This window comes from Rhinoderma darwinii, chromosome 4 (genome assembly GCF_050947455.1).
Source record: "Rhinoderma darwinii isolate aRhiDar2 chromosome 4, aRhiDar2.hap1, whole genome shotgun sequence".
NCBI lineage: Eukaryota > Metazoa > Chordata > Amphibia > Anura > Rhinodermatidae > Rhinoderma > Rhinoderma darwinii.
This window is the reverse complement of record NC_134690.1, coordinates 406,919,196-406,941,880: the sequence shown is the minus strand read 5'-3', so window position 1 is coordinate 406,941,880 and position 22,685 is coordinate 406,919,196. Positions and strand designations below refer to the sequence as shown.

At 46.4% G+C, this 22,685-nt stretch overlaps 1 protein-coding gene across 3 annotated transcripts in view; it reads right to left on the bottom strand.

Annotated features, from left to right (window-relative positions):
- Nucleotides 1-7,713: 7,713 nt before the first annotated feature.
- The window catches only part of MDGA1 (MAM domain containing glycosylphosphatidylinositol anchor 1), a 323,508-nt gene continuing 308,536 nt past the window's right edge, over nucleotides 7,714-22,685 (bottom strand). For all 3 annotated transcript variants that reach the window (XM_075863504.1, XM_075863503.1, XM_075863505.1), the window contains 3 exons: nucleotides 19,419-19,549; nucleotides 10,072-10,180; nucleotides 7,714-8,890 (listed from right to left, as the gene is read on the bottom strand). In XM_075863504.1, coding sequence (XP_075719619.1) covers nucleotides 8,799-8,890; nucleotides 10,072-10,180; nucleotides 19,419-19,549 — 332 coding nt within the window. In that variant the 3' untranslated portion in view covers nucleotides 7,714-8,798. The remainder of the gene's footprint in view (nucleotides 8,891-10,071; nucleotides 10,181-19,418; nucleotides 19,550-22,685) is intronic.

The following is a 22,685-nucleotide window of genomic DNA, read 5'->3' as shown; positions in this document are numbered from 1 at the left end:
ATTCTGCTGCCTGCAGTTACCACTAGAGGGAGCTCACTACATACAGATAAATACAGCTCTGATAGAGTGACATAATAAGATTCTGCTGCCTGCAGTCACCACTAGGGGGAGCTTATTACATACAGATAAATACAGCTCACATAGAGTTACATGATAACATTCTGCTGCCTGCAGCCACCACTAGCGGGAGCTCACTACATACAGATATATACAGCTCCCATAGAGTTACATGATAACATTCTGCTGCCTGCAGCCACCACTAGGGGGAGCTCACTACATACAGATAAATATTGCTCTGATAGAGTGACATAACATTCTGCTGCCTGCAGCCACCACTAGGGGAAGCTTATTACATACAGATATATACAGCTCCCATAGAGTTACATGATAACATTCTGCTGCCTGCAGCCACCACTAGGGGGAGCACCCTGCATACAGATATATACAGCTCCCATAGAGTGACATAATAAGATTCTGCTGCCTGCAGCCACCACTAGGGGGAGCTTATTACATACAGATATATACAGCTCCCATAGAGTGACATAATAAGATTCTGCTGCCTGCAGCCACCACTAGGGGGAGCACCCTGCATACAGATGTATACAGCTCCCATTGCATTTAGTATTGGCTGTATAAATTCATGGGTAAGGAGCTCCCGCTAGCTCCCTCCACATTATTTAATAAAATAAATAATGCATTTAGCTGAGCTTTTGATACTTTTGTATTTATTTTGGGGGACACAATAAACAGTTTGCAGGAGAAGCAGCAGCTGGACAGGGATTGCTCACAGTGAACACCTCCAGGTTGATTAAGGCCTCATTCACACGACAGTGAAAAACGGCCATGTGATGGCCGTCCTTTTAACGGCTTTCACATGGCCGTTTTCAGAACAATGATGTTCTATGGGTGCATTCACACGGCCGTTTTTTTAACGGCCCGTAAATAATGGCCGTCAAAAAATAGGACATGTCCTATTTTTTGCCGTTTTAACGGCCTGACGGCCCCCATAGAAGTCAATGGATCAGTTTTTAACGGCTGTCAATACATGTAACAACCGTTAAAAACGGATCTGTTACATGGGGATTGGCAAGGGAACTACTAGTTCCCTTGCTGGCTATCGTTGGCATACTCACGTTTGCGGCGCTTCTTCAGGTGTGGTCACTCGTCTTCATGGGTTTGAAGGCGCCTCGATGACGTCATCGCCCCGTCGCGCTGCCTTGCCAGATCCCGTGCAGACAAGTGACCACAAGTGAAAAAGAGGAGAGACGGCGCTGCTCTCGTGAGTATGTGGCACGATCTACAGGCAGGCTGGTGTGGCATCTACAGGGAGGCTGGTGTGGCATCTACAGGGAGGCTGGTGTGGCATCATATACAGGGAGGCTGGTGTGGCATCATATACAGGGAGGCTGGTGTGGCATCATATACAGGGAGGCTGGTGTGGCATCATATACAGGGAGGCTGGTGTGGCATCATATACAGGGAGGCTGGTGTGGCATCATATACAGGGAGGCTGGTGTGGCATCATATACAGGGAGGCTGGTGTGGCATCATATACAGGGAGGTGTGTGGCATCATATACAGGGAGGCTGGTGTGGCATCATATACAGGGAGGCTGGTGTGGCATCATATACAGGGAGGCTGGTGTGGCATCATATACAGGGAGGTGTGTGGCATCATATACAGGGAGGCTGGTGTGGCATCATATACAGGGAGGCTGGTGTGGCATCATATACAGGGAGGCTGGTGTGGCATCATATACAGGGAGGCTGTAAATAGTGTCTAGGTGAACATGTGACCTTCCTTTGGTTGTTTTCAGGGGGCTGGGACAAAAAAAGCCTGAGCAATGAAATTCATCAGTTTTTTTAACGGCCATGAAAAACTGATGCAAAATGGATGTCAAACGGCCATTAAAAACGGACAGATGGACTTGAAACGGATGAAAATTTAGAGACAAACTGATGCAAAATGGCCATGAAAAACTGACAGTTGATCAGTTTTAAATGGACATTTTTTTTCACTGTCGTGTGAATAAGGCCTAAGGATGCAGAATCTCTTTTTTTTGTTTCACTGATCTTATGTAACATTTTGTCACTCCCAAAGTTGCATTCATAATTGTTATACTCTAGTCACATCCAGAGCTGCATTTATGTTTCTAATAAATAGTTGTTAGCTGACAGCTCTTGCTGTTGCCCCTTGCTGGCTCAGTGTCTGACCACAACATGCTTTGCTAGGATGCATTCTAGGAGATGTAGTGTTTTGGTTTTTTTCATTATAGGACCTTAGCTAAAATGTTACATGTGTTTGGCTCTTAGCACAGTGCTGATGACTTGTTACAGAAATGAGAATGCAGCTTTGGAGGCAATCAGAGTATAACACAGCAAGACACAACCTTATTATCTCACATCCACGATTGTAGCGACAGCCATTGTAGGTAACACCCCAGGCTACTATGACGTCTGCTGATGATGAATATGGTGTCCTCTAGGACCTGGTGGTGACCGCTCCATAATTCCCATCACCAGGAGCTGAATTCACAGTGTAGCCCGTTCATCGGCTGCGGGTGATTAATGGGGGATACTATTATTTTTATTGTGATCTCCTGCGCTGCTCCGGCTTCTTATACCTTCAACGATTTCCTATATTTGTTGCTGCAAACAGTGAAATCCGGGAAGCGCGTTGTGTTTATTTACAGAAGTTCGTTCCCTCTCATTTATTTCACGAGCCGCTCGTCCTCATTTACTGGAATAGTCGCCGTTATCTCACGCTCCGCACTTCTCTGGACTTGGCAACTTCTGAGAAGGGACATCAGGTCGATTCTGAAAAGCGTCAGACGAAGCAGCGCAGGTGTTTTCATTTAAAAAGGAGACGTCCCCAAACTGCAGGATTGAAATCAAAAACAACGCATGAGACCCCTTCATCACACCCCAAAATTAATACAGATCCCAAATCAGACCCCTAAACAGAGAGCACAAGCCAGACCCCATAAATACAGAGCTTGGACCAGACAGACCTGCAGTACTCCCCTCTCCCCGCCCCTGCAGTACTCCCCTCTCCCCACCCCTGCAGTACTCCCCGCTCCTGCAGTACTCCCCTCTCCTGCAGTACTCCCCTCTCCTGCAGTACTCCCCTCTCCTGCAGTACTCCCTGCTCCTGCATTACTCCCCTTTCCTGCAGTACTCCCCGCTCCTGCAACACTCCCCTCTCCTGCAGTACTCCTCTCCCCGCTCCTTCAGTACGCCCCTTTCCCCGCTCCTTCAGTACGCCCCTTTCCCCGCTCCTGCAGTACTCCCTTCTCCCCGCTCCTGCAGTACTCCCTTCTCCCCGCTCCTTCAATACGCAACTCTCCCCGCTCCTGCAGTACTCCCCACTCCTGCAGTACTCCCCGCTCCTGCAGTACTCCCCTCTCCCTGCAGTACTCCCCGCCCCTGCTTACTCGACGCCCCTGCAGTACTCGACGCCCCTGCAGTACTCGACGCCCCTGCAGTACTCGACGCCCCTGCAGTACTCCCCTCTCCCCTGCAGTACTCCCCTCTCCCCGCAGTACTCCCCTCTCCCTGCCCCCGCAGTACTCCCCTCTCCCCGCCCCTGCAGTACTCCCCTCTCCCCACCCCTGCAGTACTCCCCTCTCCTGCAGTACTCCCCTCTCCCCGCCCCTGCAGTACTCCCCTCTCCTGCAGTACTCCCCTCTCCTGCAGTACTCCCCTCTCCTGCAGTACTCCCCTCTCCCCACCCCTGCAGTACTCCCAGCCCCTGCAGTACTCCCCTCTCCTGCAGTACTCCCCTCTCCCCGCCCCTGCAGTACTCCCCTCTCCTGCAGTACTCCCCTCTCCTGCAGTACTCCCCTCTCCTGCAGTACTCCCCTCTCCCCGCTCCTGCAGTTCACTTCACTCCCCGGAGTCTGCGGTGGCACCCGGTAGTGGAGAGATCTGCGTTAACGGGTAGAGGGGAGTATGTTGCGGGGCACCTGGGAGATTTGTCTGCTCCTCTGGTTTGTTGGCTGCTCTTCTATATGTATCAGTAAAGTGACAGGTGGGGATATTCTGCTCATCTCTGGGATTGCGGCTGCTGGAGGGGTCTCTACATGGAGGAGATATGTGAGATTGGGGGGCTCTGTGAATGGGATGAAGTCAGCTCTTTATCTCAGGCAGTACCCTTCCCCGACTGCAGGGGGCAGCATGTGGCAGATATTTTATTCCTGTATTTTCCTCGATGCAAATGTCAGACCCTGAAGATGAAGTTACATACAACAATCATAGATAAGCAGCTCACATGTAACTGTCCGGCTGCAGATAATGGGGGACACACTGGTGCGGGGTACAGTGCAGAACTAGTGCGGGGTGCAGTGCGGAAATAGTGCGGGGTACAGTGCGGAAACAGTGTGGGGTACAGTGTGGGGTACAGTGCGGAAACAGTGTGGGGTACAGTGCGGAAACAGTGTGGGGTACAGTGCGGAAACAGTGTGGCGTGCAGTGTGGGGTATAGTGCGGGTCACAGTGAGAGGTGCAGTGAGGTGCACAGTTTGGGGTGCAGTGCAGGATGCAGTGTGGGGTACAGTGTGGAGTACAGAGCGGGGTGCAGTGCGAGGTAAAGTGTGGGGTGCAGTGCAGAAGAGTAGAGTGTGGGGTCCAGGGCGGGGTACAGTGTGGGGTGCAGTGTAAGGTGCAGTTTAGGGTACAGTGTAGGGTGCAGTGTGAGGTGCAGTGTGGGGTGCAGTTTGGGGTGCAGTTTCTGGTACAGTGTGGGGTACAGTGTGAGGTGCAGGGTGGGGTGCAGTGTGGGGTGCAGTGTAAGGTGCAGTTTAGGGTACAGTGTAGGGTGCAGTGTGAGGTGCAGTTTGGGGTACAGTGTGGGGTGCAGTTTCTGGTACAGTGTGGGGTGCAGTGTGAGGTGCAGTAACTGTTCTTTGTTATGAGGCTCGCACTTTGGGCACTACTTTGAGTCTAGTTTTGGGGGGGGGGGACTGAGTTATTGTCCTCAGGATGTGGCCAGTGTTAGTTTAGTGGGTGTGGCCAGATTACTCAGGGGCGGGGCTTATGTCAGTCATTAATAGCCACATGTACCCCGCCCCCTCTGATCTCAGATTTGGTGATGGGGTAATTTAAGGAGAGAGGGTAACATCTGCTACCTCCAGAAATATCTATATACAGCAGCCTGTATGGGGGAGGTAGATGTGAGGAGACAGCGCCCACCCTTCCTGCTGTCTCGTCCTACGGCTCCCGTATACAGATTGTAGGGCATTATAGATGTGCTGGTGGTTTTATCCATGTTTAGTAAATCCCGGGAGTCCTGTAATGTCTATAATGAAGCAGAAAAGAACATTCATGGGGAGTCCCAGTCTAAATCCACATAAAGTGCTCGTAACCTTCTTATCTTGTATTGATTTAGAGTTACATCATCTCTTATACTCCAGTCACATCCAGAGCTGCAGTCACAATTCTGCCATTACATTATCCCTTATACTCCTGTCACATCTAGAGCTGTAGTCATAATTCTGCTCTTACATTAGGTCTTATACCCCAATCACATGCAGAGCTGTAGCCACAAATCTTCTGATATATCATGTCATACTCCAATCACATCCAGAGCTGTGTTTGGGATTCTGCTGGTTGCTCTTGGAAACAGACAGCAATTAATCTGCACCTCGCTGTCAGACACGTGACCCCGCAGATCAGAGTTATCATCTAAGCTGCTCACAATGAACTTGCTATTTGGTAGCAGGACACCCGTCTGCAGCTTTGGGTGTGATCACTGTGATGTACCGTAGATTCAGTGCTCCGGATTAATGTTGTTTCCTGTATTTTTGGCTTGTGGGGGCAGAACAGAATATGGGCGTTATATAATATAATGGGCTTCAAAGCTCTTGTCTTATGTGAGTGACCGGTGTCTGAGCAGCGGCAGGGAGGCGGCGGCAGGGAGGAGGCAGCGTGGAGGCGGCGGCAGGGAGGAGGCAGCGTGGAGGCGGCGGCAGGGAGGAGGCAGCGTGGAGGCGGCGGCAGGGAGGTGGGGAAACAGCAGGGGGGAGGCTGCGGGGGGTGCCAGTGAGGAGGCGGGGAGGCAGTGGAGAGACAGCGGTGGAGAGGCAACGAGGAGGCGGCGGCGGGGAGGAGGCAGCGTGGAGGCGGCGGCAGGGAGGAGGCGGCAGGAAGGAGGTGGGGAGGCAGCAGGGGAGAGGCGGCGGGGGAGCCAGTGAGGTGGCGGAGAGGCAGCGGGGAGGCGGCGGTGGAGAGGCAGCGGGGTGGCGGCGGTGGAGAGGCAGTGGGGGAGAGGCAGCGGGGAGGCTTCCAGCACGTTCCTTTACGGAATTATTAATGGTCAGTTAATGAGATTTGAACAAACAACAAAGGCGTGACAGAAGATCCATCCAAACAGCTGCGGATACAGAACTAAGACGCCGCTTATCTCCAGGAAAAAGACCTGTAGATATTGAGTTAAAAGTTAAGATGATTGAATCCGATTCTTCTGTCCTCACTGAATTCACCCCCAATAAACTCGTCAATTAGTGATAGCAAAACAGGAGATAAACTTCCCAATATTATTTGTCCGTCTGCAGAATTTCTTGTAGAGTTAATTCCCTCCTGATCTCGGTGTGAATGTCTGAGGGGGCGGGGCCTTCACTAAGGGGGCGGGGTTATGCATGCCTGGTCTCCTATAGCAGACAGAGCAGGGGGAGGGCTCCTGCTGCAGCCAGTTGCCTTACAGACCTTGACATGGGCAAAAATACCGCCATAGCGACTCCTTTGGGCTCAGGGGGGCGCTGACTGTTATCTACTGGATTTAGTCACATACAATTAATAACACCTACCGCTACTCGCTCCTGGGTCCTCAGTACCACCGGGCGCTGCCATCGCACCACGTCCTATGTTGTCCAGTGTCAGGGCGCCCAGAGGTGAAGCGGAATCCGAAGTGAGGAGGGGTGAGAAATGGAGGGGTCGGGTCTCCTATTTTCTGATCTTGGGTCTGAATTTATGTTGGGATCCGGTCTGGGGTTGATGCCTCCCCTGCATTTTCTACTTGTGTGACTGATAGTGTGCGGTACCATTGTTTGTGGAACTACAACTCCCAGCATGCTGACAATTTGGCAGGTCAAACTAAGAGTTGTAGTTTTACAGTTCTGATACCTGATCTGTGACACTCCCATTGTACGACAGTGAATGAGAAATGATCAGGCCATGCTGGGAGTTGTACTTCCATAGAAGTTTTTTGCCGCCAGTAAGTGTCGCTGGTGAGTGCTCGGCAGGGGGTTTATATTTTTGTTTAGGGGTCCCAGTATTTTCTAGTTACCCCCCCCGGCCTGGACAGCACTGGTCTGATGTTTATGAGGGGGGGGGGTCTGATCTCCTGGGGGTGCTCCCTTCTTACTTTGGGCTTCTTCAACCCTCTCAGGAGTGAAGTAAACAGTGCGGTCTCCTCTTGTCGTGTCCTCCACAGATACCTCCATCTCAGGACTGCGGGTAGACGGGACTGCGGGTAGACGGGACTGCGGGTAGACGGGACTGCGGGTAGACGGGACTGCGGGTAGAGGAGACTGCGGGTAGAGGAGACTGTAGACTCAGCCCAACGTGTAGAAAACCTTTATTACTGCCTTGGGACCAACCCAACAACATTGCTGCGCCCAACTACTCCTCAATCTCCCCCATATTGGGATCATTTCCCACAATGCCGTGCACTCGCTATGTGATGTACATGACGGACCTGACACGGCACAGACACCGATAGAAAAGAATACCAGTTTATTTAAAATTTTCAGATTTGGTAACAATATCCTAAATGTCATCCTATTGGTCAGATGACCTCTGTCCCCTGCAGAAATCTATGAGCCATGATGAATGGAGATGGTGCCCTATCTGGGTGAGGGTGGTCTGGTGGCCACACATACCTGGGTTCCTATAGACGCTAACGTTTATGTGTCGGAATAGATAAACCACTAAATATTAGCTGGGTTTTCGTCAGCCGCCGTGTACATAGCCGTCTATGATAGATATCTAATGCAGGAAGCGGTCTACCGTCTCCAGCCGCCGGTCCTTCTGACCACTGGGTGTTATAATTGGGCCCATGAGGCGATTACCTGGATGATATGGCGGCTGGGAAGATCTGGAGAACTTTGAGGATGAGCACTCTATAACTTTCCCATCACAGATGTCTCTTGGGGAGGGTCAGTGCCCCCCCATGACCAAGGAGGTTAAGAATGGAGTCTGTGATGGGGAGGACGCGTGATTACATGGAGATAGATGAACATATGAGCTGGAGAGAACATGCATCTGGCATGAGCATACATGAGCGTATAGGACATTGAGCAGCACGCAAGGGATCTACTTAGAAAATCATGGTACAGAAGCGGAGGGTCCCCTACAAGGATCCGGCCCCCGGCAGAGTAACATTCTCCAGCCGCGGTCTCCGCAGTCTCATTAGAAATTTGTGCTTATGTTTCATACAGTTCGTTACTGTTCTAGGTTTTATTATTGGTTTCCCCGTCTCCCATGTAGACGCCGCGTCTCAATATCTCCCGCTATTTATGGCGCCCGTATTGTCCCATCGTCATCTCCGTCTCGCCTTTTAGTTTTTATCTCTTGCTATTTTTGTAATCCTTTCTTCGGGTCTTCTCTCCCCTCGGTTATATTGTAGACGCAATGATCTTCTTAAAGGAATCCTTCAGTCTGTTGTCGGGTCCTTCAAGCCGTCACGCCTGCCGGTCTTTGGTAACATCTGGACACTTTGGTGTGTCGGTGAAGGAGGAAAGAGGAGGAAAGGGCACGAGGTTGGGGAGGCCTCATTCGGAATCCAGTAGATGCCACTTTGTATCATCTCAGGAGCACAAAAAGGAGGAAAGATACAAGCCAGAGTAGAAATCCTGAGACCGGCTGACAGGGGGCGCTGCTGGGAGCCGCGACGGCTGCAGAACAAGAAGACAATGCAAAATCGGTTACAGGTTTACCATGGAGCATAAGTATACAATTTACATGTAATGTAGCCTAATGTCATGCTATATATGAGGTCCATAGACTTACATTATGTCTTATAGAACCAGAGCTGAATTCATAATTCTGCAAGTTACCTGCTAGGCTACAGGACCGTACACAGCTGTGGAGTATAGGAGAACCCTAAAGAAAACCATATCATACTGGGGAGAACATATTAACTCAATGTAAGGTTGACCCTGGATGGATTTGAGCCCAATGTTGCCAGGCGACAATGTTAGCCCCTTATCCCCATATCTGCCCCCTGCACTGTAGAGTAGATGAAGCTGAACATCCCCCTATATGTGAGCAGGAGGGTCAAAGTAAGGAATTTGGACTTTGAAGATAAATAGTCCAAGGCTCCAACTCCCAGGAGTCAATGGATTTCAAATCTGTGAAATAAGAGTGGTCCCATTTTTATGCGGGCATCATGGGGCAGTTAGAGGGAAGAATCCATCAATTTTGAAGACGAACAAACCCTTTCAGATAAATTCAAGGGCTCAAACTCCAGACTATCAATACTCTTTGAATGTAAAGTGTTCGGGTTGAGAAGACCCCCTGCTCTTATCTGACATGTAGCCCGGACCCTGGTTGATCACCTTGATGACTCTTCAGCTTCCTCTAAATGGGATCCACCATGGTTCCGCTAGGACTTCCGTCTAGAACTGATCTATTGAATTTCACTTAGTATCTGAGCCGTGATCCCATCGTATGTGAAAAAAATGGACTTTGAGGATGGACAAAACCTTAAATACCCAAACAAAATACCAAAAGACTTTCATTGTAGAGTAGACGTCGTTACATTGTCCACAATATGGTTGAGACCTTTCTTGATCTGGACCTGATCTCCTTCTAGTGTCCATGGTGTTCACATTGACCTCCAGGATGGTCCACCTCTAGGGCACTCTAAGGAGTTCTTGGTTTGAAGATGGTGGTTCAATGAATACTGGATCAAGCCAAGTTCTCTGGGCACAGACAAGGGATGGGGTCTACCCTACCAATAGCTCCAATTAGTGCCCCCCGACCAGATCCCCATGAACACATCTTCATTAGTTAGGGTTGACAAGGTCTTCTCCATGTTTGACATTAGAAGAACATTAAACAAGGCTGGACTCACCTTTTGTCGGGGGGATCTGTCTTTTCGGACAGTCCCCCTTTTTTATGGTGACATCATCGATCGCCATGTCTCCTTCCACCCCTTTTCCAATAACGCATTCAAACACAATCTGGAGGTAGAGAAGACACGAGGTCAACGCGAGGCCCGGCAGGTTGTAGGAACAACACCAGGACAAGAATACATTTATCATTTTACACCAAGACGACATCAGAATCAGCGAGCGAGCGTGTCCGGATCAGCCGCCGCTCCGAGATTAATCCCCTGAAAGATTTATTTCCCACAGAAGCAAATGTCACGCACAAATAATCCAGCGAGACGGCGACACTTTACATAATTCTAGCGGAGGAAACAATAACAGAGAGACATCGGCTAGTCCAGGAGGAAAGCGCAACCACCGCTACCTGCAGACTGTGGAGACAATGTGAGAGCGGAGGGAGGGGGAGGGGAGCGCAGGAGACATCGGCTAGTCCAGGAGGAAAGCGCAACCACCGCTACCTGCAGACTGTGGAGACAATGGGAGAGCGGAGGGAGGGGGAGGGGAGCGCAGGAGACATCGGATAGTCCAGGAGGAAAGCGCAACCACCGCTACCTGCAGACTGTGGAGACAATGTGAGAGCGGAGGGAGGGGGAGGGGAGCGCAGGAGACATCGGCTAGTCCAGGAGGAAAGCGCAACCACCGCTACCTGCAGACTGTGGAGACAATGTGAGAGCGGAGGGAGGGGGAGGGGAGCGCAGGAGACATCGGCTAGTCCAGGAGGAAAGCGCAACCACCGCTACCTGCAGACTGTGGAGACAATGGGAGAGCGGAGGGAGGGGGAGGGGAGCGCAGGAGAAATCGGATAGTCCAGGAGGAAAGCGCAACCACCGCTACCTGCAGACTGTGGAGACAATGGGAGAGCGGAGGGAGGGGGAGGGGAGCGCAGGAGACATCGGATAGTCCAGGAGGAAAGCGCAACCACCGCTACCTGCAGACTGTGGAGACAATGTGAGAGCGGAGGGAGGGGGAGGGGAACGCAGGAGACATCGGATAGTCCAGGAGGAAAGCGCAACCACCGCTACCTGCACACTATGGAGACAATGTGAGAGCGGAGGGAGGGGGAGGGGAGCGCAGGAGACATCGGATAGTCCAGGAGGAAGGCGCAACCACCGCTACCTGCACACTGTGGAGACAATGTGAGAGCGGAGGGAGGGGGAGGGGAGCGCAGGAGACATCGGATAGTCCAGGAGGAAAGCGCAACCACCGCTACCTGCAGACTGTGGAGACAATGTGAGAGCGGAGGGAGGGGGAGGGGAACGCAGGAGACATCGGATAGTCCAGGAGGAAAGCGCAACCACCGCTACCTGCACACTATGGAGACAATGTGAGAGCGGAGGGAGGGGGAGGGGAGCGCAGGAGACATCGGATAGTCCAGGAGGAAGGCGCAACCACCGCTACCTGCACACTGTGGAGACAATGTGAGAGCGGAGGAAGGGAGTGCAGAAAGTTGTGCTGGAGCATGAAATCTTACTCCACCACAATCCGCGCCTTCACTCGGAGGACTGAGCGTCTGCCTGCGGCTGAGACGATCCTGGAGCTCCCAGACGCCTCGTGAGCTCCCGGTTTATTTTAGGAAATCCACAAAGAGGCAAACCAAGGGCCACATGGAGTTTTTTGCAGGCGGAAATTCTGCCTCAAAATTCCGTTTGGAAGTTTGAGGCAGATTCTCCTCTCCCTGCACGCCGATTTTCGCAGTGTTTTTCGCCTGCGGCCATTGAGCACCGCGGGCATAAAACGCAGTGAAATACGCTTTCTCTGCCTCCCATTGATGTCTCGCGGGAAAAAGACGCCTCCGCCTCCCATTGAAATGGGAGGCATTTTCGGGCCGTTTTTGACGAGTTTTGCGGCGCGGTTTCCACGTCAAAAAACTCTGTGTGAACATAGCCTTACAGTCATTTTCTATTCTTAAAGAAGAACTCATCAAAAATTGGGATTTTTCTTCACTGCCGCATTGCTGGAGATCTTATGAATTGTTGACAACACTTCCTGCTTTGTGCTCTGGCAGGTCAGAACTGTCATAGGAATGTTGTGTGAACATCAATATCTCCACAGCTGTTCAGGCCAGTTAACATGTGGACACTGATATTGATGGTTTTCATCCAGACTTCCCTTCGCTTCTCCCTGTGATTTCCTTCTACGGCTATCTTGCCTTAGAGGCATACTACACCACTTCACTGCTCTGGGGCCCTCGGCTCTGGGTCTCTCGGCTCCGGGTCCTTCGGCTCTGGGGCCCTCGGCTCTGGGGCCCTTGGTTCTGGGTCTCTTTGCTCTGGGTCTCTCAGCTCCGGGTCCCTCGGCCCTGGGGCCCTCGATTCTGGGTCTCTCGGCTCTGGGTGCCTCGGCTCTGGCTCTCTTAGCTGTGGGTCTCTTGGCTCCGGGTCCCTCATCTCTGGGTCCCTCGGCTCTGGGTCTCTCAGCTACCGGTCTCTCGGCTACGGGTCTCTCGGCTACGGGTCTCTCGGCTACGGGTCTCTCGGCTACGGGTCTCTCGGTTACGGGTCTCTCGGTTACGGGTCTCTCGGCTCCGGGTCTCTCGGCTCCGGGTCTCTCGGCTCCGGGTCCCTTGGTTCTGGGTCCTTTGGCTCTGGGGCCCTCGGCTCTGGGGCCCTTGGTTCTGGGTCTCTTGGCTTTGGGTCCCTCAGCTCTGGGTCTCTCGGCTCCGGGTCCCTTGGCTTTGGGGCCCTCGGCTCTGGGGCCCTTGGTTCTGGGTCTCTTGGCTTTGGGGCCCTCGGCTCCGGGTCCCTTGGCTCTGGGGCCCTTGGTTCTGGGTCTCTTGGCTTTGGGGCCCTCGGCTCCGGGTCCCTTGGCTCTGGGGCCCTCAGCTCTGGGGCCCTTGGTTCTGAGTCTCTTGGCTTTGGATCTCTCAGCTCTGGGGCCCACAGTTCTGGGTCTCTTGGCTTTGGATCTCTCAGCTCTGGGGCCCACAGTTCTGGTTCTCTTGGCTCTGGGGCCCTCAGCTCTGGTTCTCTCGGCTCTGGGTCTCTCAGCTCTGGGGCCCTCGGTTCTGTGTCCCTCGGCTCTGGACCTCTCGGCTCTGGGTCCCTTGGCTCTTGACCTCTCGGCTCTAAGGCCCTCAGCTCTGGTTCTCTCGGCTCTGGATCTCTCAGCTCTGGGTCTACACGTATTTCATTCAGAAGGAGAGGACACCAAATGTATTTTCACAATGAATCCCTCCAGTGACCTTCCTCCCCGCGCAGTGTGGTAAGGAGGTAAATGAAGACATTAATCTGTTCCCCTGCAGCCCCCCCCCCCTCCAAAGTTTCAGGACAATTATACATAATTGCGGTGAGATAATTTACCGCTGACGTAAACAAGATTAGAATGGATTTACTAAAGATCGGTGAACTTCAGAGGCTTATTAATATTATGGATCGCTCGGCGCGGCGATGCGTTCCTCTAATTTCCCCCCTTCCGCGAGCCGCCTCCGCTAGGATCAGATTTGAGGTATTCATGATATTTATGTTTTCTCACCCAGAGATCTGGGGTCATAGCGGAGGTGTCAGGAGGGGGTGCGAAAGGGTTGTGGACCAAACATTAAAATAGGGTCTCCCCACTTCTGGTCCTGGTTCACCCCATTACACCCCTGCTCACCATGGGAGGACGGCCTGGTGCTTGTCTGCCCTTCATTACTCCCACTTATTTGCAATGCTACACAACAGAGAAGGTGATGGGACCAAATCAGAACAACCCGCTTTCTCCAGGGACCTGTTCACTCTTGGTGGGTCCATGTGGTGACTGTCCACACTGGGTGAAGGCACAATGAGCGTATTATGTACTAGGTGGGACATTGCAGGGGCCCTTGATAGTACTGGCTCATCATAGTCCATCATTCTGGTACTGGAGGGTCCAGACTGACCTACTGATCCCCCACCACCACCAATCCCATCCCTTGTAGGGGAGAAGAGCCATGTGACCCTCTGGTCACTTTTTATAGAGTTTCACAAGGGGATGGGGCTGCCCCAAAAATGTCACCGTTCATTGAGTCGTTCTCTCACGTCTATTGCTGGCGCTCACGGACCTCCTGCTCCTCCCCGGCTCCTCTTCTTCCCTCCCTGCCCTCCTCAGGGGAGGTGACTGAGCAAAGATTGACATGAAGCTCCTCGCCTGACGTTTTATTTAATAAGCAGTTCTGCAGCAGAAATGGACGATGAATGTATGGAAGACACCCCAGCTGCTGAAGAACCTCTTTGTGATGATGAATGGAGGTCTTCACTGACTGGTTGACATGCAGTTAAAGCAGGATCTACAGCAACTAAAGAATGGATGATTTCTCTCCCACAGCTGCTGCAGAACCTCATCATTAAATAGGAACTACACTTATCAAACTTTTGATATGTCTTAGACCCTCACTACTGAAACGAAGGAGCAGAAGCGCTCATCAGGCAGGAAGCGGCTGACATAGAACATATATAAGCGCCTAGCTGATGCCAAATATTATAACACAGACCTCAGCTGCTGCAGAACCTTATAATATATACCTCAGCTGCTGCAGAACCTCATAATATACACCTCAGCTGCTGCAGAACCTCAGAATATATATCTCAGCTGCTGCAGAACCTTATAATATATACCTCAGCTGCTGCAGAACCTCAGAATATATATCTCAGCTGCTGCAGAACTTCATAATATACACCTCAGCTGCTGCAGAACCTTATAATATACACCTCAGCTGCTGCAGAACCTCATAATATATACCTCAGCTGCTGCAGAACCTTATAATATATACCTCAGCTGCTGCAGAACCTTATAATATATACCTCAGCTGCTGCAGAACCTTATAATATATATCTCAGCTGCTGCAGAACCTCATAATATACACCTCAGCTGCTGCAGAACCTCATAATATATACCTCAGCTGCTGCAGAACCTTATAATATATACCTCAGCTGCTGCAGAACCTTATAATATATACCTCAGCTGCTGCAGAACCTTATAATATATACCTCAGCTGCTGCAGAACCTCATAATATATACCTCAGCTGCTGCAGAACCTCATAATATATATCTCAGCTGCTGCAGAACCTTATAATATATACCTCAGCTGCTGCAGAACCTTATAATATATATCTCAGCTGCTGCAGAACCTCATAATATACACCTCAGCTGCTGCAGAACCTCATAATATATCTCAGCTGCTGCAGAACCTTATCTTATATATCTCAGCTGCTGCAGAACCTTATAATATATATCTCAGCTGCTGCAGAACCTCATAATACACAACACAGCTGCTGCAGAACCTCATAATACACAACACAGCTGCTGCAGAACATCATAATACACACTTCAGCTGCTGCAATACCTCAATACACACCTCAGCTGCTGCAGAACCTCATAATACTGACCTCAGCTGCTGCAGAACTTCATAATGCACATCTGCATGGGGAGGGATGTGTTATCGTTGCCAGTTCCTTTGCTTCTTTAACAAATAGGTTCTGCAGCAGCTGAGGTCTGTATTTTTCCACTTGGGAAAAAAAAAGTTTATGGGGGCCATTACAGAAGGAATTGTCCGGGGCCCCTCAGCCCTTGCTTCGTCCCTGTATGAGACTCTGTAACATTGGCCGAGTCCCGTCTCTCCTGATTCTGCGCGGTGTAGCAGAGCTGACAACAATAAAGGAGCAGCCGGGATTGATTCCGTATTAAATATTTTAACATTCAGAACGTTTCAGTTTTTATGATTTGACTATTTAAGGCATCGGCCGGGTGACAGGACAACATTACTTCTATAGATCCTGCGTTCACGGATGGCGGTCGTACGTTTACGAGTCACAACATGAAGGCGGAGGCCGCGCCGTATATCACAGTTATGTGTTCCACTGGTTGTTCTACATTAGGACTCGGCTTTTAGTGGGAAGATATTTTATTATTTGTCCTATTCTTGTAGGAAAAGTTCTCAGAACAGTCTGTAGAAATCCCGGGACTGCTGGACGAGCACATGTAGCAGAGCTGAGACAGCCATCTGATGCTAATTATGTTAATGTCAATATGTTATCTGTGGTGTTACATGGGACTGCAGGTAACATCTACTACATTATCTGTACTCAGAGAGTTATCACTGTGTTATCTGTAGTGTTACATAGGACTGCAGGTAACATCTACTACATTATCTGTACTCAGAGAGTTATCACTGTGTTATCTGTGGTGTCACATAGGACTGCAGGTGACATCTACTACATTATCTGTACTCAGAGTTATCACTGTGTTATCTGTGGTGTTACATAGGACTGCAGGTAACATCTACTACATTATCTGTACTCAGAGAGTTATCACTGTGTTATCTGTGGTGTCACATAGGACTGCAGGTAACATCTACTACATTATCTGTACTCAGAGAGTTATCACTGTGTTATCTGTGCTATTACATAGGACTGCAGGTAACACTACTACATTATCTGTACTCAGAGAGTTATCACTGTTATCTGTGGTGTTACATAGGACTGCAGGTAACATCTACTACATTATCTGTACTCAGAGAGTTATCACTGTGTTATCTGTGGTGTTACATAGGACTGCAGGTAACACTACTAAATAATCTGTACTCAGAGAGTTATCACTGTGTTATCTGTGGTGTTACATAGGACTGCAGGTAACACTACTAAATAATCTGTACTCAGAGAGTTATCACTGTGTTATCTGTGGTGTTACATAGGACTTCAGGTAACATCTACTACATTATCTGTACTCAGAGAGTTATCACTGTGTTATATTTGGTGTTACATAGGACTGCAGGTGACATCTACTACATTATCTGTACTCAGAGAGTTATCACTGTGTTATCTGTGGTGTTACATAGGACTGCAGGTTACATCTACTACATTATCTGTACTCAGAGAGTTATCACTGTGTTATATGTGGTGTTACATAGGACTGCAGGTAACATCTACTACATTATCTGTACTCAGAGAGGTATCACTGTGTTATCTGTGGCTTTACATAGGACTGCAGGTAACATCTACTACATTATCTGTACTCAGAGAGTTATCACTGTGTTATCTGTGGTGTTACATAGGACTTCAGGTAACATCTACTACATTATCTGTACTCAGGGAGTTATCACTGTGTTATCTGTGGTGTTACATAGGACTGCAGGTAACATCTACTATATTATCTGTACTCAGGGAGTTATCACTGTGTTATCTGTGGTGTTACATAGGACTGCAGGTAACACTACTAAATAATCTGTACTCAGAGAGTTATCACTGTGTTATCTGTGGTGTTACATAGGACTGCAGGTAACATCTACTACATTATCTGTACTCAGAGAGTTATCACTGTGTTATCTGTGGTGTTACATAGGACTTCAGGTAACATCTACTACATTATCTGTACTCAGGGAGTTATCACTGTGTTATCTGTGGTGTTACATAGGACTGCAGGTAACATCTACTATATTATCTGTAATCAGGGAGTTATCACTATGTTATCTGTGGTGTTACATAGGACTGCAGGTAACATCTACTACATTATCTGTACTCAGAGAGTTATCACTGTGTTATCTGTGGTGTTACATAGGACTGCAGGTAACACTACTAAATTTTCTGTACTCAGAGAGTTATCACTGTGTTATCTGTGGTGTTACATAGGACTGCAGGTGACATCTACTACATTATCTGTACTCAGAGAGTTATTACTGTGTTATCTGTGGTGTTACATAGGACTGCATGTGACATCTACTACATTATCTGTACTCAGAGAGGTATCACTGTGTTATCTGTGGTGTTACATAGGACTGCAGGTATCATCTATTACATTATCTGTACTCAGAGCGGTATCACTGTGTTATCTGTGGTGTTACATAGGACTGCAGGTAACATCTACTACATTATCTGTACTCAGAGAGTTATCACTGTGTTATCTTTGGTGTTACATAGGACTGCAGGTTACATCTACTACATTATCTGTACTCAGAGAGTTATCACTGTGTTATATGTGGTGTTACATAGGACTGCAGGTAACATCTACTACATTATCTGTACTCAGAGAGGTATCACTGTGTTATCTGTGGCTTTACATAGGACTGCAGGTAACATCTACTACATTATCTGTACTCAGAGTTATCACTGTGTTATCTGTGGTGTTACATAGGACTGCAGGTAACATCTACTACATTATCTGTAGTCAGAGAGTTATCACTGTGTTATCTGGGGTGTTACATAGGACTGCAGGTAACATCTACTACATTATCTGTACTCAGAGAGTTATCAATGTGTTATCTGTAGTGTTACATAGGACTGCAGGTAACATCTACTACATTATCTGTACTCAGAGAGTTATCACTGTGTTATCTGTGGTGTTACATAGGACTGCAGGTAACACTACTACATTATCTGTACTCAGAGAGTTATCACTGTGTTATCTGTGGTGTTACATAGGACTGCAGGTAACATCTACTACATTATCTTTACTCAGAGAGTTATCACTGTGTTATCTGTGGTGCTACATAGGACTGCACGTAACATCTGCTACATTATCTGTACTCAGAGAGTTATCACTATGTTATCTGTGGTGTTACATAGGACTGCAGGTAACATCTACTACATTATCTGTAGTCAGAGAGTTATCACTGTGTTATCTGTGGTGTTACATAGGACTGCAGGTAACATCTACTACATTATCTGTACTCAGAGATTTATCACTGTGTTATCTGTGGTGTTACATAGGACTGCAGGTAACACCTACTACATTATCTGCACTCAGAGAGTTATCACTGTGTTATCTGTGGTGTTACATAGGACTGCACGTAACATCTGCTACATTATCTGTACTCAGAGAGTTATCACTGTTATCTGTGGTGTTACATAGGACTGCAGGTAACATCTACTACATTATCTGTACTCAGAGTTATCACTGTGTTATCTGTGGTGTTACATAGGACTGCAGGTAACATCTACTACATTATCTGTAGTCAGAGAGTTATCACTGTGTTATCTGGGGTGTTACATAGGACTGCAGGTAACATCTACTACATTATCTTTACTCAGAGAGTTATCACTGTGTTATCTGTGGTGTTACATAGGACTGCACGTAACATCTGCTACATTATCTGTAGTCAGAGAGTTATCACTGTGTTATCTGTGGTGTTACATAGGACTGCAAGTAACATCTACTACATTATCTTTACTCAGAGAGTTATCACTGTGTTATCTGTGGTGTTACATAGGACTGCACGTAACATCTGCTACATTATCTGTAGTCAGAGAGTTATCACTGTGTTATCTGTGGTGTTACATAGGACTGCAGGGAATCCTGCGACATTGCCTTTTACATGATAAATTAATCTCAGCTTCTTATGGTAACTGAAATATATTCTCACCTGGAATGGCGTCGTTGGGTTGACCTGCAGGTTCTCTAACTGCCACTTGTTCCCTTGGTCGCCCTTTTTTGACCACACGGGAATATCTTGGGTCCCAATATTTTTGAGACGCAGCAGAACAGTTAAATTACCTGCAAAGGGAAATACAAACAAAAGTGAATTTACAAATTACAAAATCTATGATCTATCTATCTATCTATCTATCTATCTATCTATCTATCTATCTATCTATCTATCTATCTATCTCATATCTATCTATCTATCTATCTATCTATCTATCTAATATCTATCATCTATCTATCTATCTATCTCATATCTATCTATCTATCTATCTATCTCATATCTATCTATCTATCTATCTATCTATCTATCTATCTATCTATCTATCTATCTATCTATCTATCTATCTATCATCTATCTATCTATCTATCTATCTATCTATCTATCTAATATCTATCATCTATCTATCTATCTATCTCATATCTATCTATCTATCTATCTATCTCATATCTATCTATCTATCTATCTATCTATCTATCTATCTATCTATCTATCTATCTATCTATCTATCTATCTATCTATCTATCTATCTATCTATCTATCTATCTATCTATCTATCTATCTATCTATCTATCTCATATCTATCATCTATCTATCTATCTCATATCTATCTATCTATCTATCTATCTATCTATCTATCTATCTATCTATCTATCTATCTATCTATCTATCTATCTATCTATCTATCTATCTATCTATCTCATATCTATCTATCTATCTCATATCTATCTATCTCATATCTATCTATCTATCTATCTATCTATCTATCTATCTATCTATCTCATATCTATCTATCTATCTCATATCTATCTATCTATCTATCTATCTATCTATCTATCTATCTATCTATCTATCTATCTATCTATCTATCTATCTATCTATCTATCTCATATCTATGTATCTCATATCTATCTATCTATCTATCTATCTATCTATCTATCTATCTATCTATCTATCTATCTATCTATCTATCTATCTCATATCTATCTATCTATCTATCTATCTATCTATCTATCTATCTATCTATCTATCTATCTATCTATCTATCTATCTATCTCATATCTATCTATCTCATATCTATCTAATATCTATCTATCTATCTCATATCTATCTCATATCTATCTATCTCATATCTATCTATCTATCTATCTATCTATCTATCTATCTATCTATCTATCTATCTATCTATCTATCTCATATCTATCTATCTCATATCTATCTATCTCATATCTATCTATCTCATATCTATCTATCTCATATCTATCTATCTATCTATCTCATATCTATCTCATATCTATCTATCTATCTATCTATCTATCTATCTATCTATCTCATATCTATGTATCTCATATCTATCTATCTATCTATCTATCTCATATCTATCTATCTATCTATCTATCTATCTCATATCTATCTATCTCATATCTATCTATCTATCTATCTCATATCTATCTATCTATCTATCTATCTATCTCATATCTATCTATCTATCTATCTATCTCATATCTATCTCATATCTATCTATCTATCTATCTATCTATCTATCTATCTATCTATCTATCTATCTATCTATCTATCTATCTATCTATCTATCTATCTATCTCATATCTATCTATCATCTATCTATCTCATATCTATCTATCTATCTCATATCTATCTATCTATCTATCTCATATCTATCTATCGCATATCTATCTATCGATCTATCTATCTCATATCAAATTCAAAGAAGCTTTATTGGCAGGACCAAATACATATTAGCATTGCCAAAGCAAGTAAGAAGTAAGGGAATGAGGGATATCTATCTATCTATCTATCTATCTATCTATCTATCAATCTCATATCTATCTATCTATCTATCTATCTATCTATCTATCTATCTATCTATCTATCTATCTATCTATCTATCTCATATCTATCTATCTCATATCTATCTATCTCATATCTATCTATCTATCTATCTATCTATCTATCTATCTATCTATCCATCTATCACATATCTATCTCATATCTATCTATCTATCTATCTATCTATCTATCTATCTATCTATCTATCTATCTATCTATCTATCTATCTATCTATCACATATCTATCTCATATCTATCTATCTATCTATCTATCACATATCTATCTCATATCTATCTATCTATCTATCTATCTATCTATCTATCTATCTATCTATCTATCTATCTATCTATCTATCTATCTCATATCTATCTATCTATCTATCTATCTATCTATCTATCTATCTATCTATCTATCTATCTCATATCTATCTATCTATCTCATATCTATCTATCTATCTCATATCTATCTATCTATCTATCTATCTATCTATCTATCTATCTATCTATCTATCTATCTATCTATCTATCTATCTATCTATCTATCTATCTCATATCTATCTATCTATCTATCTATCTATCTATCTATCTATCTATCTATCTATCTATCTATCTATCTCATATCTATCTATCTCATATCTATCTATCTCATATCTATCTATCTCATATCTATCTATCTATCTATCTATCTATCTATCTATCTATCTATCTATCTATCTATCTATCTATCTATCTATCTATCTATCTATCTATCTATCTATCTATCTATCTCATATCTACCTCTTTGTATTGCAGGATTTGGTTGTAGAGGAATTTTGCCTCCCTGATGGTTTTTTGGAATATTAATTTCTTGAACATTTCCTCACTGAGGCCATAAAGCTGCAGGAAGAGGAGTAAATGTTTCTCCAGCACCTTGGAGAGCGGCCAGTGAGTGGAGCGCCGGCCCCGGGCAGCTCATTACTGCTCCGCCTGCATTTCCCAGCACTGGCCCTCACATGTGCGCCCTCCTTTTACTGCCACTCACTGACACTGAGCCGATAAAACCCGGCAGCAGCAGCAGATTTACAGCGGCCGCCGATCCCTCAAGGTTTCTGCAGCTTCAAAGAACTTCAACTGGGAGAAAAAAAAACAAAGATCTATCTGCACAGGGCGTAATGTCTAGAGTGTAAGCTCCTGGGATCAGCCCCCCATGGCATCAGTGGGGCTCCACATTGTATCTATATTGCTGTATTATTTCTCATTTGTTTCAATGTTGCGCCTGTCTGGCCACGCCCCTTATATATAGAAATCCAGAAGAGTTGTCAGAATAAAAGCCCAGAATAATCCCAACCATGTCCGAGATTTCACGCACGATTAATCCCC